Source organism: Hippocampus comes, unplaced genomic scaffold (genome assembly GCF_001891065.2).
Source record: "Hippocampus comes isolate QL1 unplaced genomic scaffold, H_comes_QL1_v1.1 scaffold147, whole genome shotgun sequence".
Classification (NCBI taxonomy): Eukaryota; Metazoa; Chordata; class Actinopteri; order Syngnathiformes; family Syngnathidae; genus Hippocampus; species Hippocampus comes.
Window position 1 is genome coordinate 1,304,110 of NW_017805009.1, and position 16,539 is coordinate 1,320,648.

At 40.6% G+C, this 16,539-nt stretch overlaps 1 protein-coding gene across 1 annotated transcript in view; it reads left to right on the forward strand.

Annotated features, from left to right (window-relative positions):
• Nucleotides 1-16,539, forward strand: part of LOC109511630 (transmembrane protein 132C) — a 112,382-nt gene that overhangs the window by 4,850 nt on the left and 90,993 nt on the right. Inside the window, exon 2 of the mRNA XM_019862856.1 lies at nucleotides 11,649-12,537. Coding sequence (XP_019718415.1) covers nucleotides 11,649-12,537 — 889 coding nt within the window. The remainder of the gene's footprint in view (nucleotides 1-11,648; nucleotides 12,538-16,539) is intronic.

The following is a 16,539-nucleotide window of genomic DNA, read 5'->3' on the forward strand; positions in this document are numbered from 1 at the left end:
TGTGTGTGTTATGATGCACTGGATCCTGAAAATTATGGCTGCATGCTTATATTGTAGCTAATCTACATACAGTTGTTTGTTTGTTTGTTTTAAGCAAATATCTTTATCCTACTTAGCTGGAGAGCCAAGCGTCAGAGATCAAACATTATACCAAAGAGAAAGAAAGTCTTTATTATTTATTATTTACAACAAAAGTCAACTGTCAGGTTTACCATATCCCAAAACATAAGACACTGTCATACTCACACAAAAGGAATGCACTCAAAATGTATTTCCCAAACAGAATTTGTTGAGCAAAGAAAATATCCCACAACTCACATGATGCAATACAGTTTTACACCATCATAAACTATAACCTCCATAATTAATGCTGATTTTTGCCCAAAGTCGCAGGACCCAGATCACCCGCATCCCTAATGACATAAGCAGTATAGAAAATGGTTGGATGGATGTTTTCATATTCTGCAAGGGGTCCTATTGTTGTGCCTTTGATTGGCCAATTTTTCTTCCTGCCTTAAAAAGTGCATTTTCTACTCACAATTGCTATGACGTCTTTATTTGAGAGATCACAGTCATCTGGCATCTGTGAGAACAGAGCACATGCATGTGTGCGGAGCTGTCGCAGTCTATTAGAGGTATGAGCGGCCAATGCATTAGAGGCAATGAAGTGACAGGTACATATTGTCAAGGCCCATTGACTTCTTTGCAGTGTGGCTGATTGACTGTCGAGAGTATGTTGAAATGGTGGTTGTGAGCTTCTCTGTTATTCAAATGGTGTGCTCATGCAGCAGAATTTGGATTTTTAAAACAAACTAACAGCATACTTCTATTGACCATTTCGTATTATCAAAGTATCTGAACAATGCACTGGGGAAATAAAACCCAATCATAGAATGTGTGTATTTTTTTGAGGGGGATTACTCAAACTGTTTGTTGTTGAAGGGCAGGATCTTTTATACATGCATTGATGATGAAATATATTAAGGTACTGTGATGCACGTTGGATCAGCAAAAAAAAACAAAAAAAAAAACAGTCTTATGCATATATTTTTTCCATATTTAAATGACATTTTTGTCATATATCTGCTTAGGAAGTGTGTGGTCTTGTGCGGGCCCTCAGGAGCGCTAATGAAAGATTGTGGCTCCTTCCATCATTTGAGTTGCCAATTCCTGGTCTAAAATACAATTGCATTTTGATTTGCACATCAGGGCATCGTAAAATTGGAATGCAAGTGTATTGTATTTGGATGTCTCCAATTAGCTTTGAGAGATTCACTACTGACTAATCAGTGTGATGCTAATAGCTATGTCAAACACTAATTAGTACAAGTTACTCTGTCAGGCACAATTTTTATGAGCTACCTCTTTCAAACCCATATAAGTGAGTGGAGGGGCCCCTATTTTCATTTTAAAGCCTCCCGCAAAGCACAATCTAACTGTGTGCATGGATTGAATTTCCTTTTATTTAGTATTTAGCCAACTTTGCACAGGTAGAATGGGGCATTCGCGCCGTTGTGCGCCATGGTGGGATAGAACGAACCTTTTCCTGGTCAATCGTGGTGGCATTCCTCATTTGCATTAAAATCAAGGCGCTCGGAGTGCAGTTTACCCAAGTATGCTTCCGTGCTTGACATTGTGGAAACAGAAATAGGTTCACTGGAATCCGTGTATGACATTGGCAGGTAAACTGCAAGATCTGCTCATGGGGATGATGTAGTCGGCCATGCATGTGACGTGGGCAATTGGAGACTGACTTGCACCTGCAGGACTATGAGTCTGCATGTGACATACCATAGTAACGGGAATGTGGTTAAAATATTTTTAAGATGATAAGGATTCATTCAGTGAGTTGATTTATACAATGATTAAGAGGGATTGTCCCATTGTCATATGTATGAATGAACGACAAGCTGTAAATGTAGGTTTATGTTTCTGAAAGCGTTTGCGCCTGCAAAGAAAGCATTGAAGGCCCTGAGGGAATGCCACTACCTTAGTCGCGTTACACCTTGTTAATCAAACTCCTTTTGAAAAGTTGAAAATGTTGTCAACTTTTGTTCATCAAATTGTGAGATACGCCACGGGGCACAGAAGTAATACCCAGTGAGACGTAGCATGTCGACCGCATTGACAAACACACTGAATTATACCATTGCCCCGGCATGAAAATGACGAATTGTCGGATGAATCTGTGGCAGGGAAACTCCATGTGCCGGAGTACCCAAATGGGTGCAACACGGCCCCAAACATGGTGGACTTGAGCTGGCATGAAAATGAAGTTATGCCCGTTATGAAGTCGAGCGCACAGGTGCCAGTCTAGAAGAATCGGGTTGTGAATGGGGTGGCTGGTTAAGAGGTCGTGGGTTCGAATCCAGCCACAGCTTTCCAGTGAGGAGTTTGCATGTTCTCCCCATGCCTGCGTGGGCTTTCTCTGGGTACTGGCTTTAAAACCAGGAAATGGGTGTGTGCAGTGGATTTCCTTGCCACATCACTTAAGAAATGTAGAGACCTGTCGGCCAATCAGAAGACAGTGATGCTACGGCCGCCACTCAGCCCAAGTCGACCTGCCTATGAGAACTATCTCAGAAGAGTTTCTGAAAAGCGGCTCCATTGTGACCACAAGGCCCCAAAAATGTCTAATGAAAGAACGACTACTCAGGGCCAAGCAAAGCTGGTTGGTCCGTTGTGAAATAGCTAACATGAAAAAGGGGCTTTAGATTTATGGAGTCACAATATTGTCAGTGTTTGAAACATGACTCACTGGCGGTTTGGTGTTCAGGAGTGTTATCCAAGCTTGTGTTGACCCAATATCTGCTGAAGCTGATTCCCACCCGCCATCCCAGAGGCCGTAAAAACTCTGAAATTGGATAGTCACCCCAAGCCAAATGAGAATGGCACAAATAGCAATGCAAATTAGGACTAAAGAGGAAAATATGAGGAAATGTAACAATAAGACAACATACAGACACCATAAAGTAGCCTCTAGTTACAGTTTCACTTTAACATCAAAGTTATTAAAAGAAGTATATCGCATACAAGCATCTCAGCATCCATCTCAACATTTCCTCCCATAGATAGTTTTTTGCGACACTTGGTAACAATTATCTTCACATTCTAGATTTTTTTTTCATTTACAATCATCCCAACAAGATGATTCTGACAAGTCTTAACCTACATTTCATTTCTCCAAAACTCCTGGTATCGATCATTTGACAATAAGGCAGATTTTGATGTGGTTTTCTCAAATGACATGCAAACTGTTCCCTCGCACAAGATAAGTGTGAATAAAGCAACCTAAAATCACTCTTAGGCCTGGTGAGCTGCTTGTGACTTGGATTGTTGTCTTTTTTGATGCTTCTTTTCTTTGTTCTCAAAGGAGTCACAATCGTGGATAAAGACATCAGTCAGAACTTCAGAAGTTGCCACGGCAGCTCAATCTCTTACCATAAATTCTTGACTCTACGATAACTTCTGAAATTCAAACTGATGTCTTTATCCATGATTGCAAGTTTTATTTCGTAGGGCTAATTTAGCTGGGAAGAGTGAAGTAACTGAAGCGCTTTTGTCATCTTAGACTGTCCACATGTCTGACGTCTTGAACAAATTATATTTTCTACAGCCTCTTTGGGATTAACACGAATATGATCTATATTGCTTTGACAGAGGGGTTACAGTGCTAAGTAGGCATAATTCTTTTAGCAACACCCATGCCAAGGACAGGGCCCAGAAAAAAGGATAAAGGACATATAAAATTGCTAAGCTTGTCAGTTGCTGAATTTATCTAGTCTTTTTGCCGATGGGAGGCAGCGGAGTTTATTTAAAAACTTCTTAATCTGACCTGTCAGAAAGCCTGGAAATATGCTCTATGCAGAAATGTGGACTATACCAGCAATATCTAAAACGGAGTTCAGGAACCTTGATAGTCGGGGAAACTTGCCAGGGTAACTTGACTGTGTGTGGAGTAGCTTTAAAAGTGACTTTTCTTTCACCTTTGTCGCATTTGAGTATGTGTCACTCCATGTCAGAATGTCAGATTATCCAAAAACAGCTTGTCCTCATTATAATACATATGCCCTAAATATTTGTCAAGATACAAACACAAAAGTGATGTCCATCAGAAAGTTTGTCGCTCATTAATTTTTATTGAAGTATAAATGGATGACACATGTCCTAGTCATGTACTATAAGATCCACAAACACAGATTATTTTAGTCAAAACCTAATGGGTCACAAAAACACAAACACATGACTATCGTAATATTTAAAGGTCATGTTGTATATATCTGTGGAATTAAATAATGCAGCACGTTTGGCCAAGATTCATCCTTCCCACCTCCCTCTCCAACCCTGCAAAAAACTAGGCTCCAGCACCCCCCCCGACCCTTGTGAGGATAAAGCGGATCGGAAAATGGATGGATGGATGGAAGATCAATAAACCAGGTTGTTTTAAAAAATAATTTGGATTGTTTTTTTTTTTTTTTTTTTTTTAAACAAACCACGTTCCTCTTTCCTTTACCTATAATTGTTTTTGTTCTTTAGCTTGTGTTAATTTCAGCCATTGATGATGAAAAATGAACCCCCACAAAACCCACAGACAGATGTGTGGCTTGAGCCAGTCTTGCCTCAGCACAGCTGTCGTTTGTTTGCAGACAGAAATATGAACCAAAAGGTTTGATTGACTCCGCACACTCACATCCTAAAACGTTAATTTAGATATGTAGTTACTTTTCTTTATTCACTGCAGCAACAATTTCTGCTTGCCTGTCATTTTGTTAACGGATGGCATCTAATTGCTGACTCAGCCAAATGTCACTTCTTTTGATGAGCTCATGGCTGTATTGCACAATACACTTTTAGTTTCCTGCACAATAAAGTGTACGTATGAATTATATCAGTCACCCAAATAAGACCGGATTTTTTTTCCCCACCATGAGTTAACAGGTTTTTGTTGATGTAATCCAATGAAATCATACCGCAACTCAATAAAATAATGGTGGTACCAATGAAGTATTCTTGACAGATGCTACGTTTTCCAACTGCTGTCCCAGTATTTTTTTAAAAGAGATCAGAATCTTCCCGTGCATCCCATAGGCATCCAGGTTTTTAGCAAGATTTTTCATTTTTGACAGCACATTTTACAGTCCACTGACTAATTTAGGAAGAAACTGAGTCAAATCTATACAGACAGACATATTTTACACTAGGAAGTACTTTAACGTGGGCTGAATGACTCCACTGGCGCAATAAAACGATGATCAGATAACGATAACTGGCTGTCACGCCATAATATTTACTGTTTCCCAAAGCAAAGAAATGATAGAGAGTGTGCAATATGTGGAAACGTCTCTCAGAAGGCTGGCAGTTTGTGCTTGTCAGAAATAAAGCGAGATTACTGCACAGCACATGGACCTGGATTGTTTTTCCTCTGAAATATATATTCCAATGTCTTGGTTTCAGCTTTGGATTTGCATATAATAGAGCGATGAGTGATGGTCTGGTGGATTTGCTCTCCGTGTGTACTTTTAAAAGAAAACTTAACAGCCTGAAGTGTTCTATTTCCATGATATGAGCAAGTTAGGCAGATTAGTGAATATAGATCATTTAATGTATGTAGTTTTCACCACAATGTCTTATTTTCACAGCAAGAGAATCATTAGAATGTGTCATAGTACAGTGTCGATAATGCATCTCCCTCTCTGCTTGATTTTCCATCTCACATTAGTTTACCTGGAAAAATCATGTTTTTGTGAGGCTTGCTGAGAATAACTCAGAGAGGGGGATTTCTGTTGTTTCTGCAGAGTAGCATACACTGCATCCATGAAATTATCATCATCTTCCATTTCCATGCGAATTTTTTTTTTCCCTTAACATATTAAAAAGCTTTTCTTTTCTTTGCTGAAGAAGAATCCCTTTTGTCCTCTTGGATCGCTACTGACAACTTGAGCTGGATAGTAAGCCACTGTCAATCACACGATGAAACTTCATCTTGGCAGCTGGATAGGAAGCCTGCGGAAAAAAGTGTGACCTGTATTGGGGGCTGGCGATGTTTTTATTTTGTCACTGGTGAGTGAAAGCTCTCCACTTTTCTCTCTGATTTAATCTTACTTAGAAGCACTTATCTCCCCTTGCCCGAGTATCTTTGGAGAACTAGAATATTTATTTTTAGGAACTTACTATCTGCTGTCAAAGAATTTGCTGTGACTTTATTCTGTGCAAATAGCATACACTGGAGAACGTGCTGAGTGGGGTCGTGTTGTCACTGTCAACTGATTGTCTGATAGCGATGCAGCAAGCGAGACAAAGCCGCCCAATGGCCATCGCCAAAGTCATAGAAATACAGGAAATACATTAAATACTTTTTTAAATATAATAATACTGAACCATATTAACAATTAAACATGTAGTAATGGATGAAATATTTAAGCTTGGGGTACAAATTTTCACGAACACACGTGACACTGTCTGGGCCCATTCACTTGAATGAGAGGTCTTCAGCCACAGAGCGGACCCTCGTCACTCCCCGGGCCCAACAGTTGTGGCTCCCGCCTCGGGGTTGGGGGCTTTGGGCAGCTGCCGGAGGGCTTCCGACACCAGAGAGTGAGGACGATGAGCCGATGACTCAGAGAGGCGGTCAATGGAATGAGACTGAGCTTTCCACTCAGAATGAACGAGGTCTGGCGGGAAACTTTGCACGACGCTTGTGAAATCACGATGGCACTATTTCATTCATGGTCCATACCCATATGAAATTGTAACTATGGTTCAATGTTGATGTACGAAAACACAAAAATGTATGAAGTGTCTATATTGTATTTTTGTTTAGCTGGTGGCCGGCCAGCACCCGGCGATGTCTTGCTGGCTTAAACCGGGAAATAGATTTTTCGTCTACACGTGAAAGCTTCTGTGCATTTGATGGGCTGTACTTCACATAAAGTTGCAGACAAAGAAACAAAACAACAAAATCCATATCAATGAAAACAACCTAATTTGTGGAGCGAGCCAATTAGTCGAGCCTGATCTCAAAGCGGCTGCAGTTGCGAACATTCGTCCTCAATAAAGACACCCTATACATGACTTACACATTGGCCAATGTTTATTGAAGGTGTTGACTTTGGAAGGATCTGTACAACTCTGACTTGCCCTGTTTCACTATACCTCATTATGAACAAGTCATCCCTCTATGCTAACTGTATGAAGTTTTTCAATTTAATAAATAGTCTGTAACAAGTAGTGTGTTTGGGGGTTTCAAAGCCAGATGTCTTGATTTAGAGCAGTTTCAACACCATTTCCCACATGATGTCAAGCTACCGTCATGATTCTTGTATATCTGTTGATACATCCTGATTTACAATATCATTCTCCAATCAAAGCTCGTGTGCGGGGAGCTAGAGATTAATTCCGGGGCAGAGTTTATGTTTTAGTGTGTGGTGTAGCCTCAGGAATACTGATTGGTACACAGATATTTGCTTGTCTCAACCATGGAAGCCAAATACTTTCAGCCCCTTTGGCCCACGGCCATGTACACGGAATGGCTCAAAGGATGTTTTGTTTTCAGGAGGCTCTGGGCTTTTGCCTCCGACTCTGCCGTCCACTGTTGTGATAACACTGTTCCCGACATGTCACAGCACCTGGAGGCCCTTCTCAGAAAACCCTTAATGACACCCCCACTGACCAGAGCAGCCACTAACAGTGATGTGATTTCTCCGTTCCTCTTTTTTCATCCAGTTTCCCCCAAATAGGCCAGTGGCTCAGTGTTGCAGTATTTATCCTTCATCGGTCGATATTCTTTAATCCCCGAGATGATGCTTTCTCTCATGAACTCAAAATAGCTCTTCCTTCCCCCAAGAGAAGGCAAAAGCCCATTACTCTTTATTAGCTCTTAGCATCTTAAATGTGGCCATCCGTGAGAGGCAAAGCAACAAACACCCCCTCCAGTTCCCTTTGCAGCCTGCCAACATTATATATACACACACACACACACACACACACACACACACACACACACACACACACACACACACACACACACAAAACCTCATTTAAGATAAACGTTAAGAAGGAGCAATAAGTGCACATTTAATTCTGCTCATGTCAAACATTAGGAAGCACATTCTCCGTTCAAAACTTCTCATTATGGTGTTACCTTCCCCCTTGATACCTTGTACTTATCAGCCAGGCAGACTCCGCAGACTTCTGTCTGCCTGAATGATTCTTTTTCTATGGAGGGCGGCAAGGAGTAATGCCATACTGTGTCATGTATTGATTTTTTTTCCACACTCCTCTTTTCTTGAAATTTTCGGCTACTCAAAAGCATAAATCATCTCCAAATGATACCTGAAGGAAATATTGTATTTATTATTCTTGACTCATAGTCACAAATCCATCCATTCATCCATTCATCCATTCATCCATTTTCGGATCCGCTTATCCTCACAAGGGTCGATGGGGTATGCTGGAGCCTATGCCAGCTGTCTTTGGGCAGTAGGCGGGGGACACCCTGAACCGGTTGCCAGACAATCGCAGGGCACACATAGACAAGTCACAAATCCAATAGCGCTTATTCATTGAAAATGTGATTCAATGGGACGAGACAATTTTTTTCTCATCCTCCATTTCTGTCTTCTTTGGTTGTCAAAACACACGTAGTGTAATTGTTCAGTAAACTGCAATCAGACAATCTGGGTTTTTTTAAAAAATGTTTGATGGTCATTGGAAACTGAATACAATCCAGTAATGGTATAAACACATTTTTCTCCTTCCACCTTTAAAGCTATCACATTTGCTTCCTGCTGATTTCTGTTCAGCTTCTGAGCCTTTCCTCTGGTGAGTCTTGACATGTTTGATGAAGCAGAAACTGACCATCCAGTCACCCAGACAGCTATTCCACTGTGTCCACCTATATTATTTTAGAAATGGGAAGGAGGAACATGGCCCTCCCTTCTTTTCCTGGCGTCCCTCAAAGAGTTGGATGTTCATTTACTTTTCTTTTTGCTCCATCAGTCCCATTTCATCGACTACATAAGCTCCCGCAGTCCCCCAGAGCTGGCCTAAGTAAGTCTCTGCCTGTATGATGCTTGGTAGCTACCGCTCATCTGAGACCTGCCTCCTCTCCCTCTGACCAACTTGTAACTGTCTTTGCAGGCTTACTGAATTTTCCATTGAAAATAGCCGAGGCTTAGGCTACTCGGTTGTCATCAGCATTATCTCATACAACTAGTTCTAATTTTTTTTCCTCCCTTAGACAGTGAATAGAGTCCCTCAGGATGAATGAGGGTGCACCCAAAATTTAGGGGAGCAAACATTTTCAACGTGGTCAGCAAATCATCTTTTCGAAGTACAAAGATATTCACATAAAGAGAATGAGAACAGCAAATACTAACATTTGATTTTTTTTTCTGGGTCAGCATTGTGCGAGCTATTATTTTTAATTAAATTCCATAGGATAGGTTAATTTAATTATGCATGCTGTGGATTACAATTTGTTTGCGGAATATGGTATTTTTCTCTTTTTATTTCTATTCTGCTATATCAGTATTATTCAAAACATGATTTGTTTAAGAAATATGAATCTCAAATGTGGTGTCTTCTGATATGTATAATTAATAGAACCGTTTCCCCAACTAATGCCATTAATATTGCACCTTTCATTTGGTGCATTCAAAATTTTTGATACGGAACAAATCAACAGTCATCATATTGTTGTTCTCTCATATTTGATTTTTAATATTCAAATGTTTAATGTTCATCCTCTGTAATACCTGTTGGACAAATGATTGAACAGTGATGCCTTGTTGCCAGACAATAATGCAAATCGATGTCCTGTTTGCAAAGTGGTCTGTTTTAAAATTTGCCTTGTTTGTGAATGAAAATGCCCAATGTTGACAAGTGTGACTCCAGGCTTACAGGTTTTTATACAGGCCAGGCAATTCACACTCCAAACCAATATAATGCCAAACTAATATATTCATCTTTGTCTTTTCTTAATCTACCAGTATTCATCTTTCTGACTTCGTTTACTCTATTTGGGTTTCGATATTTTCAAGGAATATTCTTTTCTCGTCGCTTCAGTTGTCACACTGACATTTTTCAGGTCTTTTCCTGAACGAGGTTTGCTTATATGTGAGGTAAAATGGCTTCCTATTGCTCTGTGACATGTGCTATATGCTATGCTATTCACTGAAATGGCTGCATGTCAAAAAAGGATTTACACCTACAACTCTCCATTTCATTTTTATTTATACAACGGCAGCAGCTGTAACAAAACGCTTTATAAAGCATATTTGTACAAATGAAACATGCATTACAAATGACTTTGAGTAGATTTAGTGTGTTGTTGTTTTTTTTAAATTAATTTAAATGGTACCAATTATAGTACAGCTTCAAACTTAAATTTAATTAATATAGATTTTTGGAATTTTATTTCCTCATCTCCTCTGGACAAAATTGAATGAATTGTGCTTTCACACAAGACACAGCTTGTTGCTTTTCCTTATAATGCATATACAGAATACATTGGACTTCAAAATAGGTAGGCTCCGCAGTTTGACCACAGTATTACATCGTTGAATAAGCTCCACACCCATTTCTTGAAAAGCGGCCCTATTTACCACTGTGCTGTAATTTGAAGTAGGTTGGAGGGTGATTCATCTTGTCTGGATGATTTTTCTCCTTGCTGGTGTCATTATTATCAGAGCATTATCACAGCGGCCCTGCAGAGCTTAAAAAATGGTCCACCCCTCGAAGAATTTCATTACTGTTTTGATAATGATTTTTTTTATCTCATTCTAAAAAAAAAAAAACGTGTTTTTTTTTTTTTTTTAAAATCTAAAAATTAGACTCACCACCATTTGTGGTTGCTTCACAATGTCCATGAAATTTATGTTACACAATAGACCCTTGGTAGGCAAATCATGTCTATATGCTGAATTCCATTCCAGTTTGTTTTTGTACTTACAGTAGGTGTTTACATCTGCTCCGAGGACAGTAAAATACAGCAAAATAGTGAAGGCTTGATACCAGGAGCCTTTTCCTTTGCTTTGCTTTGACTTGAAAGCTCAGACATAAGCGTAGTGATGTTACCCTGGGACGCTGAGACAAGCCTTTGTTCCTGTCTGCGTTTACGCTTGCTGCACATTTGTTAGCCATGTAACTCAACGCCTACAACAATTCTTCTTGTCAACAAACAACTCTAACCTGCTGCTTGTTTGTTACTCTGTTGCTCCAAGATCATTTTCCCCTCAAAGGCAGCCTGGATCTGAAGCAATGAGGTGATTCTTGAAGTTGGAACATCACTACATTTGGGTTCAGGATCAACAGCTGCATTTTGTCACAACATACAATTACAGAGGGTGATCAGTGGAAATAAATAATGTGGTAGATGATGAGGCTGTGGTGTAAATGTGTAATCACAGAGCAAATTGGAGTTTTTTTTTTTTTTGAGAAAAAAGTCAATTTTGCCTTTTCTGTTGTACGTTCTGCAGTTTTTCAACCAGGAGCTTCTGGCACAATTTTATATTTCACTTGAATTCAACTTTTAAGTTCATTGGAAGTATTTTCTTGTTGTTGTTTTTTAAGCGTACGGTATTAAAGTTTTACCTGGAGACTCATGTCAGCCTAAAAATGTGACTCAACTACTCCCCTCTCTCCCGCAGTTGCCGACAGCCGAGTCGTAGAGGGATTGCAGAGATATACTTCGATCCCCACATATCTACCGGTCACCTACCAGGTGCTCAACACAGACTTGGCATTCTTTCTAAAGGAAAACAACCAAGACTTCATGAGGAACTCTAGCCTGATGTCACGTACCGAGTCTTTCTTCATCTACCAGGCCAGGAGTTTGCCCTCAGTCAACTCCAGCTATGGGCCGCTTTCTGTGGAGCAACCGGTCCCCATAGAACTTCTACAGAATCCAGGCTCCTTTCCCGCCTCTTCACTTTTTACGGTTAATTGGAAGGTTCAGACTTTTATCATGAATACCAAGATCCACCTGGCCAAGCCCAAAGTTCAGGTTCTATTTTACATTGCAGGCAGGGACTGGGATGACTACAGTGCCATTAACAAGCTTCCCTGTGTCCACATGTTTGCGTTTCATGAGACCCAAGAGGTACACGGCACCTGCCAGCTAAAGGGGGAGCTGGGGCTTTGCGTGGCAGAACTGGAACCCTTGGCCAGCTGGTTCAGCCCCCCAAGTGTCGTGCCAGGACGCCAAAAGAAACTGGAAGCATCTGAGGGAACCCCAGTGGAGCTCTACTACATCCTGCAATCCACAGAGAGAGGAGAGTGCCATTCAGAGGAGGTCAAGAAGGAAAATTTCCTCCGCTCAAGCCAGGAAGGGCACTTTGGTTCTTATACTTCCACGCCTTTAAGAAGGATCGGCGGTGTGAGGCTCTACCAGAATTCCATTCCACTCCAATTGGCTGAACACAGACTGGATCATAACTTTATGGTTTTGGTGCCCGCCACACCCGTCAGCCAGAGAGAAACTGTCTCAGCCTATGTCACAGTGTCAGCCTATTCTGATGTGGAGATGTTCACTCTCAGGTAAGGAATAACCTTTTTTGTGTTGTGATTTGTACTCTAAAGTGTATATTTTTTCCAATTGTCTGACACAGGCGTGTATTCTATTCAGGTGTGTAGTGCATCACAAATTATTAGACACAGGCTGAATGGTTTTCTTTTTCCTCAGCAGTTTTTTTCCCCTTCCCGACATAAGCGGATCTTAATTCAGCTCAAATGCTGCCTGCTAAGAAAGGTTAATTTTATTCTACCCTTCATCAAAAATGAATACGGGGGAACAATGAAGCTGTCTGACAAAATTAAGTAAAACACAATAGAAGTGTCTGATTGGCTGTGTGGACATTCTGAAGACAGGCAAGAGTTTGATGTAGTTTTTATGTAAACATATTGGGAAATCACATTTATAGAATCTTCACATGGTGACACAAAACACATTGGCCTACATTTTTTTACACGTCTAATCATTTTTCATTGCATCTCTGATTTTCAGTTTAACTGCCCTGATCAAATATTTTTTTGATTGTGTTGATCAAACCTGAGCTTATCATCTTTATGACACCAATTTTTGACACACTTCTTATACTGGAGCTCATTAAATTGTGCAGGTGTACCTGCAGTGCAAGCACGCAAGTTCAGTTGAAAATGTTTTCTCAGTAACTGCAGCATAACATAGTGGTGCTGTTGCCGCTTATCAACGGAAATGCTAATTTCATAGTGAAATAGAAGGTTGTGGGGTTATGCTGCGGAGACGCCTTCATGGGGCGTAATTGCAGGGCACAGAGGAGTCAAAATTATCTGCATAAATAACATGTGATAGAACTGAGGATGTCATTAATTAAAATACTGTCCGTTAGTGTAATGACTGAAGCTGATGTTAATCATGCTGGTTCAGAACATTTCGGTCTAACAAACTCAGTGGAGACGCTGCAGCGAGGGGTCAAGCCATTCTGTTATCTCACATTAAGATAAACAAGCTGAAGGTTTCTGTATTGCAATTTTCAGTATGTTTTGTGGCTTAAGCCCGTGTTCTCTCCTTTTGCATTGCCAAAGATTTCTTCTCTTCAAAAGAGGAAACATTGCATTGCAGAATTCAAGAAAAAGTTAAAAAGGACACATCGCAGCTGACTGAGCCATACTAAATTGCCAGGCATCCTTTGCTTCATGTACTTACCAACTTTTTCTTAAAAAAATGATGCCACGTAAAACTTCATTTTTCAAATAGGATATCGTAACTCTGAGAGGATGTGAATGATTTATTCCAAGAGCCAAACGAGCAGGCTGGCCACCGAGGGAATTGCTGTGCGGTTTTCATTTGGCAGCGTGTAACATAGCGGGCACAGGTTGGTCGTCTGAAAGTGACAGATACGCACAGGCCGGTGTGGGCCTCGGTGATAAGAATGTCCTTGTATATGCGTTCATTAGGAAACTTAATCGCGCGCGCGTGGAGACTTTGATCTCTGCATTCACAACATCATTATCGCCTGTGTACTACACAGCTCTGTGACAGACATTGTTAGCTGGGCAGCCCTGGATTGCTGGAGCCAATCAGTCAGACCTTCTGCTGCTATCAAAATGTTCGATATTCGATAACAAGTTTGACACATTTCGAACAAAATCAAAGGCCTGAGTGTTTCTCTTTAGTATACTCGAGTAAAAGCATGATTGAGTAGAACACAGTTCAACCTAAATTCTAGGAGTATTCTGGAACTATTTGCCTTAAGTGTCACACAAATTGCGGGCAGTATCATCATCTCTGAAAGTATTATTCCAATAGCTTTTTCTGGGGCTGGGGACATTTTATCTGAAAGAATGATAATTTGTTACAAGGAGTCTTAAAAGAAGCACAAGAATTGTGAAGTTAGCAGACTCACGCTCACAAAGCAGTAAAGAGAGTAAAGTCCAAGTGTTCCTTCTTTAAAAACATGTTTAGTGCTGTTGCTAGTTTTATTTTGATAAGCCTTTCTTGGGTCCCAAGACAAGAAGGCGTATTGAGTGAAGACAAATAGTGGTGCCTCGAGATATGTGTTTAATTAACTGTCTCACATCATAGCAGTGCACAACGATGGCTGAACCGATTTAAATGGCTTAAACTCAAAAATATTTGGGGTTAAAAATAAGACTGATTTTAGGGCTGGGCAAAATGGACTAAACTACATATGACAAATGGAATACCTTCATGGAAATGGTATTATCGCAATGCAAATACAAGTGTAAGAATTACAATGGGAGTACTGTATTTCTGAATGAATTGTATGGTCCTGGCCGGTGTTGTTCTTCTCATCTCATATCTCTTCCATGCTGTTGTTCTCCAGTTTCAGCTCCAAGTTCATTTTGTACTGCTCCTTTGCCTCCTTTGGCTGGATTCTTACTTCCTTCTGCATATGCGTGAGCTCCATTAAATCACCATCTTTGAAGGCCTTCTTCGAAATCTTGCCAGTCTATGGCTTTTTAGATGCCCAGTTTGCTGGCTTTCTACCGAGGTGGCAAGCTGAATTTAATTTGATTGACTCAACGCTCAGTTTATAGGCTTTGTCATTCAAAACTTTGAGACTGCATTTGAGTGTTCTCGTTTCAGACTGGTTGTTGGAATATTAAGTACGAGCTGCTTTTAATTGCAAACTCCTCAGTGTATTTCTATTTCGTGTCTGGTCCTCTGTCATGCATGTCATCCACAGGAGATAAGTGACATCATTTAGGAGCGCAAGACTGTGGATGTATTTTAAAAGCAGATTACATAACATGTTTGCTATCTTTAAGCATGTTCATTATGGCATTAAAGCTGAAGTCCAGTGAGGAGTTGAAGTGGAGGGGATTAATGGCCCTATTTTAGGCAGGTTTATCTTCAGCATGTGAAAATCATTTTAATTTATTGAGGCAAGAATGCTGATCATCCTTTGCCCTTGAGCCTCACAAAGCGACGACATCACAATATTAAACTCAAACACTGCAGAATGTCACATTTTTGTTTGTATTTGTGATTGTACATTCTTGCAAAAATAATTTGTATTGTGTTGAACATAAAATTGTATTGAATAATCGAGTATGCGGATTAAAAAAGAAATATATATATATATATATATATATATATATATATATATATATATATATATATATATATATATATATATATATATATATATATATATATATATATATATATATATATATATAATCCTCGTGTTTCAGCTCGGGTCCTCTACCAGAGGCCAGGAACCTTGAGGGTTCTGTGCAATATCCTTGCTGTTCCCAGCACCGCGCTTTTCTGGACTGAGATGTCCGATGTTGTTCCCGGGATCTTTTGCAACCACTCATCCAGTTTGGGGGTCACTGCCCCGAGTGCTCCGATCACCACAGGCACGACCTTTACTTTCCAGGCTCTCTCCAGCTCCTCTCTGAGGCCTTGGTATTTCTCGAGTTTCTCGTGTTCCTATTTTCTGATGTTTCCATCACTTGGGATCGCTACATCCACGACAACGGCTTTCCTCTGCCCTTTATCTATGATCACGATATCCGGTTGGTTCGCCATTACCTTCTTGTCAGTCTGTATCTGGAAGTCCCACAGGCTCTTCGCTCAGTCAGTTTCCACCACCTTTGGAGGTGTTTCCCATTTTGACCTTGGGGTTTCCAGTCCATACTCCGCACAGATGTTTCGGTAGACTATGCCAGCCACCTGGTTATGGCGTTTATATATGTGTGTGTGTGTGTGTGTGTGTGTGTGTGTGTGTGTGTGTGTGTGTGTGTACACACACCTCCATCCATCCATCCGTCCATCCATCCATCCATCTATCCATCCATCCATCCATCCACTTTCTGAACCACTTTATCCTCACTAGGGTCGCAGGGCGTGCTGGAGCCTATCCCAGCTGTCTTCGGGCAGTAGGCGGGGGACACCCTAAACTGGTTGCCAGACAATCGCAGGGCACACAGAGACGAACAACCATCCACGTGAGATCGACGCGCTACCCACTGGACCACTGGGCCACCCTAAATATGTGTGTATCTGTGTGTGTGTGTGTGTGTGTGTGT